This window comes from Mauremys reevesii, unplaced genomic scaffold, assembly GCF_016161935.1.
Source record: "Mauremys reevesii isolate NIE-2019 unplaced genomic scaffold, ASM1616193v1 Contig1, whole genome shotgun sequence".
Lineage (NCBI taxonomy): Eukaryota > Metazoa > Chordata > Testudines > Geoemydidae > Mauremys > Mauremys reevesii.
Window position 1 is genome coordinate 790,036 of NW_024100715.1, and position 17,175 is coordinate 807,210.

Below are 17,175 nucleotides of genomic sequence, written 5' to 3' on the forward strand. Positions count from 1 at the left end.
ACATAAAACAATCAGTGAGGGACCATATTTATTCTCTCTCAAAGGTTTCAGATCAAACAGAATCCTGACAACAAGTGAGGGGATTGGTTGCCCCGCACCGATCAGTGAATGCAGCAAAATCCCCAGAGATCCAAAAGTCCTGCTGGTGTCTTTTCCCACCCAAATATCTCACTGCTTTCTAAGTGGAAGGGAGAACAGGCCACAGGCCACATTCCCATAATTGAATTATCTCCTCTTGGGTTACAGGAACGAGAGCTTCTGCGCGTTGCTCTGGTCAGCAGATCTGGCGTTCTAAGACGCTGAGGAGTGCAGAGAGGTGTCTCTTCCCTGATCACAACTGGCCCATTACGACAAGTGAGGTCATATCATCCTGCCAATCCAGGAATCCAATAGACCGAATGCTTTAAAAGGCTGTAGGATCACTGGTTAAGGGTACAGCGATGCCACTGAGATGCCCACGGTTAATGGTCAACATTGTGTTAGGGGTTGGCGTCCAACCAGTCAAGGAAGTCAACTGGCTGAACACTTTCAAGGACCGTGCATGTATTGTTAATGGTGCACCACAGAGATGACATCACAGTTTAAAGGTCAGCGCTCATGTAGACATGAGGGATCTGATTGGCTAAACAGTTTCAGAGGCTGTAGGTTTGTTGGTTAATGGTACAGATGTCAGAAGTACCACAGGTTGAAGTTCCCGGAAGGGACCCCATCTGGTTAATCCAATTGGTGACACCGTTTTAGAGTTATTGATTAGTCACTGGGGGTTAAATGTCAGGCTTCGTGTAGACACACCATCCCGGCAATCCAAATAGCTGAATGGTTATAGGGGCTACTGATCATGAAAGGTTAAAGGTCAAAATTCATGACGGTGCACCATCCAAGCAATCCCAGTACCTGAATGACAACAGGTGCTGTTGATCCCAAGAGTTCAAAGGTCAAGGTTCATGTAGGTGCGGAGGTCACGCTCCCAGGCCTTTGCTTTGGCCTCTCTGCGACGGGCCTCTCTCTTCCCCACTGTAGCTGCCCGTTCCGTCCTAGGCTGCTTCTTGGGCCGTGCCACGGCACTGGGGTCATTGGCGTTGAAGTGGGTGACCTTGGGCCGGAGGTCGCTACGGAAACCCAGGCCCTTCTGGTCCCTCTTGAGGACAGTCTGGACGGGGAATTTACGGCCGGTGCCCTCAGGCCCCAGCCCGGTCTCGCAGTCCCAGCCCCCCTTGACCATGAGCTGGAAGCCGACGTTGCTCTCGGGGATGTGGTAGCGGGTTGGAGGGAGCGGGTCGCGCCGGTTGAAGAGGTGGGCTGTGGAGCGTTCGTGGAGCTCCACGCTGTCTTCGCTGTAATGTGTCTGGCACACGGTGCAGTATTTCCTCTCCACTGGAGTCCTCCTGATAGGGAGACAACAGGTAAGCGGCTTCCAGGATGAGCCTATTGGTTGACTCAGGGAGGTGGGGAATGGGATGTGGGGCCTTTCCCCTTTAGGGGCCGCTGTTCCCATCCAGCCCCAAGCTGGGGGAACTGTCTGGTTCAGGCATGAGAGGAATGAGACATGGGGCCTTTCCTCTCTAGGGGGTGCTGGCTCCGATCCAGCCCCAGGGTGGGGGGACTGGCTGGGTGCAGGGCAGGGGAACAGAAAACTCACCTGGCCATCCTCTCCTCTGGCTGAGCCGTTTCACGCTCCTGAAGGATCCTCACCACGTCCTGGTGCCCGGCTTCCTCGGCTAAGTCCACCGCGTCCCGCCCCTGCGACTCGCACACTCCCACCCATGCGGCTCCCCGGGTCAGCAGGTACCTCACGGCCTCCCCCTGGCCTGCGTAAGCGGCACACATCACCGCCGTCCAGTAGTAACCATCCCGGTAGTTCACATCACACCCCTCCTTCTCCAGCAGCCGCCGCAGGGTTCCCATGTCACCCTCCTGGGCCGATCTCAGCAGGAGGTTCCCTCTACGAGGGTCCGTCTGCTCTGGCCGGGCGATGGGTGGCTCAAGCACCCTGGAGCGCCTCAGTGGAGCCTTGCGTTTCCGTGGGAGGCTGGAGCTCTTGCCCGAGGCCAGGAGACTCTCGTAGAAGCTTCGGGCGTCCTCGCCCTCCCCGTCCCCCTCCTTTTCCCGGCGGTTGGCAGGGGAGCCGACCTGTTTCTGGAGGTGCCCATCCTTCCAGCAGTCCGACTGCTCCCGGGCACGGGTGAAGGTGATGAGCTGGGGGCCGTGGTTCATGGCGGGCGGTGGAGACGGGGGATGGAGGTGGGTCACTGGGCGGGATCAACCTGTTGGGGGCAGGAACAAAGTCAGCAAATGAAGGGCACTGAGTGGGGATCCTCACTGGGGGCACTAGCGTCCTTGGGGGAACAGAGGGCAGGCCCATGGGGGTGGGGGCAGGTCTGGCTCTTGGGGGTGCAGGGCTCGGGAGGGTGGGAGATGGGGCCAGGTCCCTGGGGAAGGGCGGGGCAGGGCTCTCTGGGGGCCAGGGCTATGTCCTTACAGGGGTGGGGTGGGGCCCTAGGGGTGGAGCCCTAGGGGTGGAGCCAGGGCCATGGGGAGCAGGGGAGGGGCAGGGCTAGGTCCCTGGGGTCTGGTCCGAGGCCCAGAGGGTGAGGGGAGGGGTGGGGTGGGACTAGGTGTCTGGGGGTGGGGCCCAATGGGGGCAGAGTTAAGTGTCTGGGGGGCAGGGGAAGGGCTAGGCCCTTAGGGGCGGGGCTAGGCCCCTGGAGGGAGCGGGGGGCAGGGTTGTGACCCTGAGGGGTGGGGCCAGGGCCCTGTGGGGGCGGGGCTAGGTCCTGGGGCGGGGCGGGGTTAGGTCCCTGGGGGCAGGGGAAGGGCTAGGCCCTTAGGGGCGGAGCTAGGTCCCTGGAAGGAGCGGGGGCAGGGTTGTGACCCTGAGGGGCGGGCCCAGGACCCCGTGGGGGCGGGGCTGTGACCCTGGGGCAGTGGGAGGCGGGGCTAGGTCCCTGGAGGGAGTGGGGGGCAGGGTTGTGACCCTGAGGGGCGGGGCTAGGACCCCGTGGGGGCGGGGCTGTGACCCTGGGGCAGTGGGGGGCGGGGTTAGGTCCCTGGGGGGCAGGGGAAGGGCTGTGACCCTGTGGGGCGGGGCTTGGTCTCTGGGGGGCGGGGTTAAGTGTCGAGGGGGCGGGGTAAGGGCTAGGCCCTTCGGGGTGGGGCTCGGTCCCTGGAGGGAGCAGGGCTGTGACCCTGAGGGGCGGGGCCAGGGCCCTGTGGGGGCAGGGCTGTGACCCTGGGGCAGTGGTGGGTGGGGTTAGGTCCCTGGGGGGCAGGGGAAGGGCTGTGACCCTGTGGGGCGGGGCCAGGGCTCTGTGGGGGCGGGGCTAGGTCCTGGGGCGGTGGGGGCGGGGTTAGGTCCCTGGGGGGCAGGGGATGGGCTGTGACCCTGCAGGGCGGGGCTGGGCCCCTGGGGCGGTGGGGGCGGGGCTGGAGCCCGGCCGCGGCCTTGACCAAACTCCCGCTCCCCTCGGCCTTCACCCAGAAGCCTCCGGGCCCCACTCACCATAGAGACGCCGGAGGCCGGAGCAGCGCGCCGCCGCCCCCAGGCGAAGAGGTGACGCATGCGCATTAGTAGGCGCCGGGGCGCTGGAGGCGCACGCGCGTTAGACGTCCCCGCGGCAGTGGCGCGTGAGGGCCGACGTCGGTCGGACAGCAGCGCGCAACCGCCGGGTTCTGCTCCAGACATGCGCAGTGGGGACCGGGAAGCCGCGCGGGATTTGGATGCACATGCTCAATAGGGAAGGAGGCTCGGACGCGTCCTTCTGCGGGCTAGTTACTCTGGGCAACGAATAGCGATCGGCGCATGCGGATTAAACGCCCCCGAAGTGGCGACTGCCCACGCGCAGTGCGCAGCGGGGGAAAAGCAGTTTTTACGCATGCGCACTCAGGAATAAGCTCTGTGAGGGAGTGTCTAGACGCATGCGCACTGGAACGCAGAGAAACCGAGGGGATGGGCGCACGTGCCCCAGACTGGGGAGGGAACCGAAACTGAAATCTGGCGCATGCGCACATCTCGCGCCCCTAGGGGTTAGCACGGCGCATGCGTACGTATCCCGCCCCCAACAACCCCTCTCAAGCCTCCTAACGGCCACTGCTTGGCAGCGCGAGGCGTCTGAACTGTAGTCCCTGCGGCCGTTTAGCTAATTTGCATATTTCCCATCATGCCGTTTTCCCTCAAACCCCGCCAAATAGCGTCATTTTAACCCATTTCAATGAGAAAATTAACTAAAAAAAAATTTAAAATATTAACTGGCAGTAACTATGTGATGATACCCAAATATCGCTTCAGTAACTCAGAATTATTTATCTCACCCTAACTTGGACATATATTTGAATGATACCTAGGCATTAAGGTCTAATTAACATACTCATAAGTAATCGTTAGGGGACTAGTTAGTTGACCAGTAGGAGATGCTGGGTGCTAATTAACATTCTGGCGGCGGATGAGCATAAGGGGCACCATGGAGTACAGCCGAGCCAGCAACCGGCGGAGCAGCAGCAGCGTCAGAGATGGTAAAATAAGACGAGGGGTTCAGGAGACCACGCCCCCTAGGGGGTTGGACCACGCCCATTCACTGTGCAGGCCACGCCCCTTTGGACAGGCCCCACCCACCCCAGTAGAGGACACACCCTCATGGGGATTAGATCACGCCTAATTATGTACACGTCTTTAAGAGAGGCCACGCCCGTTTCAGATGACTCCCAGTCCCCCCCTGCTCTGACCCGCTAGACCCCGCCTCCCAGTGCCAGGACAGAACCCAGGAGTCCGGGTCCCCCTCCCCCCACGTCTCTGCCTCTAGTTCTCCGCTCTCCTGTTCCTATGAGCCTCAGTGGGGCACCTCCCATGATGCTCCACGCCCCTTCCCCTGTGTCCTTCCCTTCCCCGCCCCTCCCTGAGCTCTGTAGTTTCACAGTGTCCAACCCCCCATTCACTGCAGTCAGGTCCAGGCAGCTACAGGACTACAATTCCCATGGTGCCTTGCGGCTACATCACCTGATTGTGCCCCCCCCATCGGACACTTTGTATCATGGCGGTTGTAGTTTGAGTCCAAAGTCCCATTCCAACCAACGGAGCTCAGGGAGCGCAGGCACTACAACTCCCATCATGCCTTGCGGCACACCCTGCGTCACTCAGGTCCCCTATCTGCAATGGGGAGCGATGTAGTTCTCGGAGACCCCGCCGCCCATGGAACTCTACGAGGCCAACGCAGCCCGTGGACTACCAGTCCCATGCTGCCTTGCGGCACCGCCCCCGTACCGGGGCTTCCCCATTCGCCCCACACCCGGGGATGTAGTTCCGCGGGGCCCCGCTGCCCAGTCAATCCAATGAGTCTCGGGTCGCTGGAGAAATACATCTCCCGCCATGCCCCGCGGCCTCCCATCATTCCCCGCCCCTCGCCCGCCACGTGTCTACCCGCTTTGCATTGTGGGAGCGGCAGTTCCCGGGCGGCTCCGCTCCCGTCTTCTCCTATGGGGCGCCTCCGGCTGTAAAACTACATCCCCCGTGATGCCCCGCGCGCCGGCGCGTCTGCGCGCTGGGGGACAAGCGGGGCGGCCGCGGCCTGTGCGCGTTGGGCACCGCTTGCTGCTGCGGAACGGGAGCTGAGACCCCGGGGGTGAGTGGGGCGCGGCCCCCCCGTGCAAAGGGGGCAGGGGCGGGGGATCTGCCCAGCGCAAAGCGAGCGGGGGGGGGGAGCTTCCCCCCGGTGCCAAGGGGGCGGGGAGGGGAGGAGCTGAGCCTCCAGTGGGGGAGGGGGATTTGCACCCCAGTGCACCGCGGGGGAGGATTTACCCCTCACCTCCTCCTCTGCAGTGGGGGAAGGGCCGTTCACCTCCCCCACCTCTGGCGGGGGAGGGGTGGGGTGACTTACCCCCAGTGCCGTGGGGGGGGGGAACCACGGGCCGGTGATTCCCCCCCCCTCCCCCATTGCAATGCAGAAGGTGGGGGGGTCATGGAGGGTCATTCTACTGCACAGTATGGGGGACCCCCTTGTCTAGGGGTGGATGGTTCAGGGAGCCCCCTCCTCCCCCCATGTGGCTGGGAATGGGGAGCCCCAGCCTGAGGGTGGAAGAGGCAGGGGTGCCCCGTCGTTCCTGGGCCAGTGGTAATTTCCTATGTTGATTCAGGGGGTCAGAGAGAGGTGTATAATTGACTCCTGTGCCCCACCCCAGAGCCAGCCGCATCTCAGCGCCGGGTAAGGGGTCCTTGTATAACCGACTCCCTTCCCTTCCCCAGAGCCAGCTGCATCTCCGTAAGAGGCGATGGGCCCCTGTATAACTGGCCCACCCCAGAACCAGCTGTGTCTTGGTGCCAAGCAAGGGTTCCCCATATAACTGACCCCTCTTGCGCCCCACCCCAGAGCTAGCTGCATCTCAGTGCTGGGCGAGGGGTCCCTGTATAACTAGCCCCCTGCACCACCCCAGAGGGGGCGCATCACAGCACTGGCTGGGAGACGTCGTACTGTCTGTGCTGGGAGCTTGCGAGAGTGTTGGCTTGTGGGGCTGCAGGCTGAGCCCCCCCACGCTCATCACACAAGTGAGCCGGGCTTTGGTGCGGGCTGGGCTGATGCCGCCTCTCTCTGCAGAGGACGGGAAAATGAGCAGCTCCGAGGAAGTGTCCTGGATTTCCTGGTTCTGTGGCCTGCGTGGAAATGAATTCTTCTGTGAGGTGAGCGGTGGGGCTGGGAGCCAGGACTCCTGGGTTCTCTCCTGGCTGTGCGAGGGCAGGGGGCTGGGAGCCAGGACTCCTGGGTTCTGTCCCCGGCTCTGAATGGGGACGAGGCTGGGAGCCAGGACTCCTGGGTTCTGTCCCCGGCTCTGAATGGGGACGAGGCTGGGAGCCAGGACTCCTGGGTTCTGTCCCCGGCTCTGGGAGGGGACGAGGCTGGGAGCCAGGACTCCTGGGTTCTGTCCCCGGCTCTGAATGGGGACGAGGCTGGGAGCCAGGACTCCTGGGTTCTGTCCCCGGCTCTGGGAGGGGACGAGGCTGGGAGCCAGGGCTCCTGGGTTCTGTCCCCGGCTCTGGGAGGGGAGGGGGCTGGGAGCCAGGGCTCCTGGGTTCTGTCCCTGGCTCTGGGAGGGGAGGGGGCTGGGAGCCAGGACTCCTGGGTTCTCTCCTGGCTGTGGGAGGGGAGTCTAGTGGCTGAGGGGGAGGGCAGTGCACCCGGACTCCTGGGTTCTCAGCCCGGCTCTCTCCCCCCAGGTGGACGAGGATTACATCCAGGACAAGTTTAACCTGACGGGGCTGAATGAGCAGGTCCCCCATTATCGGCAGGCGCTCGACATGATCCTCGACTTGGAGCCAGGTGCCGGGGGGGTCCCAGCGCTGGCAGGGGGAGGGGTCCCCGTCTGATCTCCCCTGGCCCCATCAGCTCCCTGCCCGCTTTGCATGTGGCCTTTGTCTCTTTCCTTGTGGGCAGGGGCCCTGCCACTGCCCCCCACCCCACCGAATGGGCCAGGCCTGAGCCTGGCATGCTTGGCACCTGCCCTTCGTACGACTGACGGGCTGGACTGCGTGTGGCACGGTTGTGTGTGCTGCAGGGTGTGTGTGTATGTGTCTTGCACAAGCGTGGAGGATGGGTGTGTGTGTCCATTGCATGTGTTGTACAGTGAGTGTGTCTTGCACAAGCATGGAGGACAAGGGGGTGTGTGTGTGTCCATTGTGCGATTGTGTGTTGCACAGCGTGTGTGTGTGTGGCAGAAGCATGGAGGACAGGGATGTGTATTTATTGCAGAGTTGTGTGTCTTGCACAAGCATGACGGATGGGTGTGAGTGTGTGTTGCACAGTGAGTGTGTCTTGCACAAGTGAGGAGGGGTGTGTGTGGGTCATGTGCCTGCCCTTTGCATGACAAAGGGGGTCATGACAAGACCCTTCCCCTGGGCAATGGCTGTATTCACACTGGCCAGATGTGCGAAAGCGGCGTGGGTGTCTCAGCCATGCGACGGGCTGGGCTCGGGGGCGTCTGTTGCCCGAATTGCTGGGACTGGGGGCTCACCCACTGCCGCCTCTTCCTCCCACTGTAATATTGCCAAATATAAGCCCGTACGACCAGAAATAAAGACCAGGAATAAAGACCGGTGGCCAACGGGGGTCCCGGGGGAGAATCAGCTGAACGGAAGCTCCCCGCACGACGCGGGCGAATGCGAGGCTGGCAGGGAGATTTGTACCTTCCGTGGATGGCGATTAAGAGATTTCAAAGCCAGGAGAGTTGTCAATTCAACGACTCCAGGGTTCGACGGGACCACGGTGCTCAGCTCACCTGCCCTCCCAGATTGCGCAGGCCGGAGCCCAGTGATTCCTAGCGCGGATCTGTTAGAAAAACATCCCGTCTTGACTGCAAAATGGCTGGCGATGGAGAATCCCCCGCGACCTTGGATCTTGTGCCAGTGGTTCATTACACTCCCTGGGACGAATTTATGCTGGATACAAACAGGGGAATCACGAGGTTCTTTTCCCTCCGGTGCGACCGCTGCTAGGATCCTGCGTCCGGTTCTGGCGGCCGCAATTCCAGAAGGAGGGTGATCGATTGGCGAGGGGCCGGCGAAGAGCCATGAGAATGCACGAAGGACTGGAAAACAGAGATTCTAGGAGCTGACTGTGTTGAGCTTTAAAGCCCCCCGTGGGAATATTTTTTTAATCTCACTCTGACTTGCAATACCCACTCCCGCCTGCTCCCGCATTGGTTCTTGCATTTTTATCCCAGCTCCACCTGCAAAAAAACCTTAGATTCCGCAAATCCTGCGAGTGAGACAGATTTCCCCCATGGTACCAAAACCAAAAAACCGCACGGTCATTTAATAAATATATACATACACACACACACGGAATTCAGACACAATTTTTACCTCTAAAAGAATAAAACAAATTGTGCTTAAGTCATGTTAAAAAAAACTTTAACTCCTGTTGTAACAACCTCAAATCTTTCTATCCATCACTTAAGTTTAAATGTTAAAACCTTTAATTAAAAAACCCTTTATTTAAAAAAAAAGCACATTTGCTTTACGCTGCTGAAATTCTGTTTGACAAACTGTTGTCGTGTGTAGATCACACAACGTGTCAAGCCAAACTCTGCCACATTTTTGCCATAAGCACATTTTTTTTTAATGCTTATAAAAAGTAAGTTTAAAAAAAAGCCGGGAGTTTTTTTAACACCACTTTAGCACCGTTTTCAGACTGTTGAAATGTGCAATTCAAGTTATTTGTATGTCGGGATTATTATGGCTTTTTGAAAAACATTTACCAGGAAAACTGCCCCCGCGCTAGGGGTTTTCGGTCAAAATAAATCTTAAAAAGAGGCTCAACCTAAATAGCTAAATGTGCGTTTTTGTTTTCCTTCAAATTTCCGCAGTCCTGTATTTTTGCCCATCCAGTCCTGCCCGCAGTTAAGTTAATTTACCCCGCTCCTGCTGTTATGGCAGTGGGTCCTGCGGGATCCAGCCCCGCTCTGCTTCGCAGAGGGAAGGCGAAGAGGGGATTTGATCCTGTCTGGACGTGCCCCCGCGGAGGGTAGATTTGGCAGTGGGCTTTCCGATCTAGCAGACGGGGACCCCATGGGCGGAGGCAGACAGATGCTAGATGAATTCAGAGGGGAAGTGACACGCGCGTTGTTAGCACTGAGGAGGGTTAAGCAGCAGCACGATTTGCGAACGGTCGGAGTGGATGTACGGTCGCTGGCGATGTTAAATCCAGAGGGGCTGGTTTTTCTCTCCGATCGGCCGGAGGAATTAATTCCGGGCAGTCGTTAAGGCCTGTGGTGGGAGCTCAGACTGTACAGTCGTCCTGGCCCCTGCGATCCCGTCAGGCAGGGGGTGACCCCGAGTGCCCAGCATTCCCTGCCCCTGGCTCTGTGGGGTCCCCCCCTCCCGTCTCTCACACGCAGCCCCTTTCCTTGCAGACGAGGAGCTGGAGGACAACCCCAACCAGAGCGACCTGATCGAACAGGCGGCGGAGATGCTGTACGGGCTGATCCACGCCCGGTACATCCTCACCAACCGCGGCATCGCCCAGATGGTGAGTGCCAGCCCCCCGCCCCCCTGAGCCAGCCAGTCCTGCCCTGGGGCCGGGTGGGAGCCGGCGTCCCCTAGAGGGGACAGGCCCCCTGCCCCATTCCCACCCCTCTGAGCCAGCCAGTCCCACCCTGGGGCCGGGGGGAGCTGGCGCCCCCTAGAGGGGACAGGCCCCTGCCCCATTCCCTGCCCCTCTGAGCCAGCCAGTCCCCGCCCTGGGGCTTGGTGGGAGCTGGCGCCCCCTAGAGGAGGGAGGTCCCATTCCCAGCCTGGGGTCTCATCCTTTATCTCTTCTTCCCAGCTTGAGAAGTACCAGCAGGGAGACTTCGGCTACTGTCCTCGTGTCTATTGTGAAAACCAGCCCATGCTGCCCATTGGTAAGTGCAGGAGGGGAGTTGGGGCTAGTGGTTAGGGCGAGAGGCTGGGAGCCAGGACTCCTGATTTCTCTTCCGGCTCTGGGAGGGCAGTGGGTCCTGGTGGTTAGAGCTGGAGGGTGGGGTAGGTGGGAGGGATGCTGGGGGGCAAGACTCCTGGGTTCTCCCTGACCTCTCTCCCCCCAGGCCTGTCTGACATCCCCGGCGAGGCCATGGTGAAGCTCTACTGCCCCAAGTGCATGGACGTCTACACCCCCAAGTCCTCCCGCCACCACCACACGGACGGCGCCTACTTCGGGACCGGCTTCCCCCACATGCTCTTCATGGTGCACCCTGAGTACAGGCCCAAGCGGCCAGCCAATCAGTTCGTCCCCAGGTGAGCTGCCGCCATTGGCCGGGGCAGAGTCCGATCCTGGCGGGTTGGTGAATCCAGCTCCGGGTTTTCTCCCCTTCCTGATGGGCTGGAGCCCAAGTCTGTTCCAGGGGATCCAGCTCCACTTCTTCCCTCCCCCTGCAGGCTCCGGCCAGAGTCCGTTCCAGTGGACTCTGGATCCGCCTCCAGCTCTTCCATCTCCCCTGGAGAGCTGTATCTGGCAGCCCATTCCAGTGGATCCATCCAGGTCTTCCATCCATCCCCCTGGGGACCCGGCCCCTCCCTCCTGCCCCACATGGGACAGTGCCCAGAGTCCATTCCAGCTGGGCACCTGGATCTGGCTCCGGGTTTTCTCCTCCCTCTCCCATTGTGGCTGCAGTTGGGCTCCTTTCCAGGGGGCATATGGGAATCTGGTTCCGTGTCTGCCTTCTCCCATGCGCAAACCAGGGCTGCAGCTAGAGTCCATGCCAGTGGGCACGAATACTCCAGTTCCGGCTCGTCCTTCTCCTACAGATGAGCGTTCACTCTGGAACCTACTGATGTCCCCACAAACACCTGCTTGGCAGAAATCCCTAGTGCCTGTGGGGGGCTTGTGGGCATGGCTGGGGCTTGGGTAATCCCCACCGCTCACTCCCAAATGTTAACCATTTCCTCTCCTTTTGGTAGGCTCTACGGCTTTAAGATCCACCCCATGGCGTATCAGCTGCAACTGCAGGCCGCCAGCAACTTCAAGAGCCCTGTCAAAACCATCCGCTGATCCTCCGCCCGGACGCCTGGGTCCCCATCTCCTAAGCCAGCCCCTTTCCCTCCTCCATTCTCTCCTGGGACAGGGCCACCTTGGTTTGATTTTTCAAGGGTCCCCTTGGACTGGTCTGAGTCCCCCCCCGCTTCCCTCTTACCGAGTCTGATTTTAGTTGCCTTTGGTGCGTTGTTTAAATTAATATTTCGTTCTCAGAAAAAACACACATAAAACTCAGAAAAAGTTCAGAAGTATTTTGTCTTTTTTCAAAAATAAATTGGAGGAGGATTTGGCTCTCATCTGTGAAAGTGGGGGCTGGGAGCCAGGACCCCTGGGTTCTCTCCTGGCTCTGAGGGGGGAGTGGGGGCTGGTGGGTGAGAGCAGGGGGTGCTGGGAGCCAGGACTCCTGGGTTCTCTCCCCAGCTCTGGGAGGGGAGTGGGGGCTGGTGGGTTAGAGTAGGGGGGCTGGGAGCCTGGACTCCTGGGTTCTCTCCTGGCTCTGAGGGGGGAGTGGGGGCTGGTGGGTGAGAGCAGGGGGGGCTGGGAGCCAGGACTCCTGAGTTCTCTTCCTGGTGCTGGGAGGGGAGTGGGGGCTAGTGGTTGGGGGGGGAGGGGGGCTGGGAGCCAGGACTGCTGGCTTCTGCCCATACCCCATCTCAGGACCTGATCCTGCATCCATTCCTTGGCCCCAGCCTGCTCACTCTTCCAGTGGGCCCATGGCTGGCTGATCTCACCTTCATCTTGACCCTGGCTGGGGAGTCCAGGGGCTGTTTGAAAGCCCTGGGGGTGGGTGGTGTGGGGGGGCCTGCCCCCTCTGCTAAGGGGGAGTCACTACTGAGCCCAGGCTTCAGCTGAGCAGTGGGGACAAGGGAAGAGAAAACAGGTGTGGGGGTGAGGTTGGGGCTCATAGCGAGGGGGGGGGACAGAGCAGAGACCCCCCCCATGCTCTGCCCTGAGGCAGGGCCATGCCCCCAGATCTCCACCTCCAGGGGGGCCATATTGGCTAGCACAGAGGGGAGGCTGGCAAGGTGATCCTGGGGCTGGGGTGTGCCAGGGTGGGGGAGAGGTGCCAGGTTCTCCCTAGGGCTCCAGTGCCCACAGCTCTGCAGAGGAGCTGCCAGCCCCATGGCACCAGCAGGGGGCCAGGCTGGCCCAGGGGGATCCTTCACCCACCTCAGGCAGCAGCAGGTCCTGCTGCTCTGTGTCAGGGCAGGAGATGAGGATGGGATGGAGCTCATGTGTAGAGCTGGTTCCTGGATGGGGTTTGGGGGCAGCTGGTGGGGCAGGAGCTCCATGCTACAGGCAGGAGGGGGGCAGGCAGGGAGTAGCCCCCCACAGGGCCCTGCCCTGGCAGCTGCTGGGTGAGTGGTGGCTGCACAGGGCTCTGTGCTAAGGAGCTGCTGGGAGGTCCGACCCCCTGGCTGGCCAGTGCCCACTTCATGGGGGGGCAGGGACACTTTCTATGGGGCTCCCCCTTTTTCAGCCCCTGCCCACTGGGTGAGTCCTGCTGTTTCCCCTGCAAACAGCCCCCTGCTAGCCCAGTCCCAGCTCCCTCTGCCCCCACAGCTCCAGTGGGGCCCCTCCTGGATCCAGCCAAACAGCCCTCAAGGAAAAGGGGGTCAGGGTGGGCCTCTCACTGTAGTGAGAACTGGACCCCATTCTGCTCCCAGAGCTGGGAAGGGGACTCAAGGGGCTCAGCTCCCAGCCTCTCCCTGTCCCACTCTACCCACTAACCCCACTCCTCTCCCAGAGCCAGGGAGAGAACCCAGGAGTCCTGGCTCCCAGCCCTGCACTCACTGCAGAGCAGCAGGTCCTGGGACACTTGCCCCTTCTCACAGTTTTGTGCCCTGGATGTTCTTGAGCCAGAGAGGGAAGTAGGGGGCTGGGAACACCGCTGCCTACAGGCTGTGTAAGGACAGGGTGGTGGGATAGGAGGAGAGAAAGAGGCATTGTGGGGAGGGAGAACCAGAAAGGAGGATGGGTCCAATTTGGGGGACCCCCCAGATCCCACCATCTGCAGAAATGCAGGGACCCGCCCCCCCCATGAATGAACCCAGAGACCAGCAGCAGGGACTCTCGGGCCATTTATTAAAGGAAAACCAGGAGCCACCTCAGAGGGACGTGTGGATCTCCAGGGGCAAAGTTTCAACTCCCAGGTTAGTTCCCTCTGGGGATGTTGGCGATCTCCCATCCTAGGAGTCGCGGCAGCAGAGCTACGGCCCATTCACACCCACTAGGGACGCTGTCCAGCCCACATCAGGGAGACCCCACCAATGGAAAGACAGACCCCAAATCCACATCCAGTCATAGATATTCAAGCTTTATTCGAGGGCCCCTGCCTGACACCCAGGTAGCCTGGCAAATGCTAAAACCAAAAAGGAAGTTTACATGGGGTTAAGATCTGTTGCAGCAGAAGCAGATGTTCATGGGGGGGGACGTCCAGTGTCCACCCAGGGAAGCATTTACAGCTCCCAGACTCCATCCCCAAGGGAGTGAAGATAGCAGCTAAGACCGAGGTCTCTGGAGGGCTACAGAGCTGACTAGACTGGTGTAAATCAGGATTAGCCCCATTTTTGTGGAAACAAGGTCAGCATCCAGTCCTGAAAAGGCACCAGTTGTGGTTAGACAGGGCTGAATCCTGACCAAGAACCCCAGCACGAATCCAGAGCGAGTCCACCAGTGTCAATGGAGGCAATCCTTTAGTCACATCAACCTGAGAGTCACTCTGGTTCACCTCTCGGTGAGAAGGTCAAACTCCACCCACACCAGCAAAGTTCAGAGCAGAATCCGGGTCATTGCCTGTATCCCCCATGACCCATTAGAATTATACCCAGTATCTCTCACCCATGAACGTCTTCCACAATGGAGCAACAATGGTTTCTACTATCTGGGGGAAGGGGAATCTGGACATTTGCTTGCGAATCTTCCACAACTAATCCCATTTGTTCATTGTACTTGGCTTGTCGAGGATCTAATCCACCCCCTGTAGCTAATACATCTTCTTCACCATCTCCAAGAGCGGCCCAGCCGGGATGTAGTTGACCATCTCCGCCACCGTCTTCACGATGTTCCTGCTGAAGACTCTGGCCACAGCAGTGTCCCACCGGGGCATTTTGATGTTGTACTGGACTTGCCCGTCCACATGGAAGACGGATATTTCATTCTCCTGCGTGCCGGACACGAAGACCAGCACCATGGTCTCGCTTTGGATGGTCATCCTGGCGTTCTGCTGGACACACAGCGGCTCCTGGGAGAACTCGCTTAGCGCTAGATTGAAACAGGCCTTGAGCTCCTCTGTCAGCCGCTTCCGGGACTCCAGCCGCGTCCGGACCTGGAGGAGCCGCTCGAGGCTCAGGGGTTCTGGGAGGGTGGATTTAACCACACACCCACCCATGGGTCATCCCCTGGGACTTGATCGCAGGAGACTAATACAGTCTACAAAGGAAGGAAATTTGGGGTTAGTTCTCTGGAGACCTGGGTTCTCACCCTTCCCCTCTGTCACAAGTGAAATGAGTTTTCATTTGGTCTCAGCCTAGTTTGGTTAATAGACCTAGAAACTGAGTAGACTCCCTTGTGACATGAATGCTGCTGAGTTAATCATTTATGGTCTCCACTTAGAGGAGTCTGGTGGGTGTGTGAGGGGGGGGCAGGGGCTAGGAGCCAGGACTCCTGGGTTCTACCCCCAGCTCTGGGAAGGGATGGGGGCTGGGAGCCAGGACTCCTGGGTTCTATCCCTGGGCCTTCCACTGACAGTATAAATGTCCCATTTTACAGATGGGGAAATGGAGGCATTGGGGGGGCGCGAGAAGATAGCTGACAAAGGTGGCTGGTGTTTTAAGATCTCCCAAGGGAATACACCATTGTGTGGTCTTTAACTCACCACCCTTGAGACTTCCAGGTGGGTCAGAACCTGGTGACTAGAGGAGGGATTGAAATGGTTTTCCCATCCCAGAAACATTTGAGATGTCAAGAAAAATTTGCTATTCTGCACTGGGACTATAGTGAGCCCTTTCCGAGTCTTCTGTGTAAAGCCAGAGAGGCACCCGGTACAGAACCACCCCCTTATTTTGACCAAAAATTCTATCATGGACCCAAGAAATCTTCCCAACGAAGCTATCTGTGACCCTGCCCCCTTCTGGCAGAAAGTTTTGGTTTCCACTAACTTTTGGGGGGCAAATTCCCAGCCCATCCTGCTCACTGCCCCTGCCCTTCCCATACTGCTGGGGCAAGGGGGGTTAAAGTCCTGCTCCAGCTACATGGAGGAAAGTTACTGGCTCCTCTCCTAGGTAGAGTTTCTCGAGGGTCATGTCTACACTGCAGTGCCAACCCGCTGCACCGAATTGGAGTGCCCAGGTCGATTCGCTTGGGCTCGGAGCTACACAGGTGTAGACATTCGGCTCGGGCTAGAGACATACCCACCCTGCAGGGTTTGAGCCCAGGTCTAGCCCGAGCCAGAACATCTACACTGCAGTATTATAGCCCCCAGGCCAAGCCCCAGTCAGCTGACCCAGGCCGGCCAGGTGCTTTCATTGCTGTGTAGACGTACCCATGGCCAGCTACCTCCCCTCCAGGCCATTCATGCTCAGCCAGAGCCCCAGAACTTTCCCCATTATTCCCACACACTCTTGTTTGCTACTTAGCCTAAAACCAGGGGTCAGATCCTCCCCCACACCCTAGCGATCAGCCCCCCTTTAACCAGGGGATTTACTTGGATTAACAGCAACTCAGGGCATGGATGGTCTCCGCACAGCAGGTCCTGCAAGCTCAGATGGGACTAGAACCCAGGAGTCCTGACCCCCACATGCACGCTCCTCTAACCCACCAGCCCCCACTCCCCTCCCAGAACCAGGGAGAGAACCCAGGAGTCCTGGCTCCCAGCCCCCCCTGTTCTAACCCACCAGCCCCCACTCCCCTCCCAGAACCAGGGAGAGAACCCAGGAGTCCTGGCTCCCAGCCCCCCATTCTAACCTACCAGACCACCCCCACTCCCTTTCCAGAGTGAGGGAGAAAACCCAGGAACCCTAACCTTAATCCCTGCAGTAATACACCTGTCTGCAGCAATCCCTCCATTAAAGTACCCCCCAGACATGTTTATCCTACAACAATATGTTCCACAGGTTATTAAAAACACTCATCAAGACACATTGGAAAGTTAAAGCATTCCTAAGAAAAAACTAAAAGTTACAAGGGTTAAATAACAGGAACAAGGTTATAAGGACCCCACCCCCCAAATCCTAGCCCCTCTTTAACCCCTTACCAAGTCAGGGGATTCTCCTGTATCTTCCAGCCAAAAGAAAGCCCAGACAGCACATGCCACACAACAATATAATGAAACCAGCCTCACTTGTGTCCTTTTTATAAGCAAGTAGCTCCCAAGGCAGGCTGGGAGTTGGGTGCTAGGGATGCTGGGAATTGTAGTTTCTTCACTAGTTTGCAAAAGGCTCCATTTCTGATTGGCTAGGGAACGAAAGGGGGCCGGGCCCTAGACACCATCTATCTAATACATTGATCTTTTCTGTTCTTCCCTAGCTGGGCTATGAGCTCTGCTGTGATTGGCCCAGGCCGCCCAGACAGCTGGGTCGCAAGGTGCCCCTGGCCACACCCCTCTCCTCTCTGATTGGTCAGTTCTTTAGGGCTTGGGATGCCTGATTGGTCCCAAGGGGGGTGTCCCAGCTATTTAAAGCTC

The 17,175-nt window shown here is 59.1% G+C and overlaps 2 protein-coding genes across 5 annotated transcripts; one reads left to right on the top strand and one right to left on the bottom strand.

Moving 5' to 3' along the window:
• Nucleotides 1-15: 15 nt before the first annotated feature.
• Nucleotides 16-5,011, bottom strand: GPANK1 (G-patch domain and ankyrin repeats 1). 3 transcript variants are annotated; one of them, XM_039517218.1, is made up of 3 exons: nt 4,991-5,011; nt 1,640-2,264; nt 16-1,388 (listed from the first exon to the last, which is right to left on the bottom strand). In XM_039517218.1, the coding sequence occupies exons 2-3, from the start codon at nt 2,212-2,214 to the stop codon at nt 929-931; spliced, it is 1,035 nt and encodes a 344-aa protein (XP_039373152.1). In that variant the 5' UTR covers nt 2,215-2,264; nt 4,991-5,011; the 3' UTR covers nt 16-928. The 3 variants fall into 3 exon arrangements, with proteins under 3 accessions (XP_039373152.1, XP_039373151.1, XP_039373153.1); XM_039517217.1 differs by lacking the exon at nt 4,991-5,011 and adding an exon at nt 3,500-3,859; XM_039517219.1 differs by lacking the exon at nt 4,991-5,011 and adding an exon at nt 3,500-3,848 and having other exon boundaries at nt 16-1,385.
• On the top strand, nt 4,352-11,740 carry CSNK2B (casein kinase 2 beta). 2 transcript variants are annotated; one of them, XM_039517229.1, is made up of 7 exons: nt 4,352-4,509; nt 6,582-6,664; nt 7,199-7,301; nt 9,892-10,007; nt 10,305-10,380; nt 10,564-10,753; nt 11,417-11,740. In XM_039517229.1, exons 1-7 carry the CDS (start codon nt 4,440-4,442, stop codon nt 11,505-11,507), a joined length of 729 nt encoding a protein of 242 aa, XP_039373163.1. In that variant the 5' UTR covers nt 4,352-4,439; the 3' UTR covers nt 11,508-11,740. The 2 variants fall into 2 exon arrangements, with proteins under 2 accessions (XP_039373163.1, XP_039373164.1); XM_039517230.1 differs by lacking the exon at nt 4,352-4,509 and adding an exon at nt 5,463-5,612.
• Nucleotides 11,741-17,175: the final 5,435 nt, after the last annotated feature.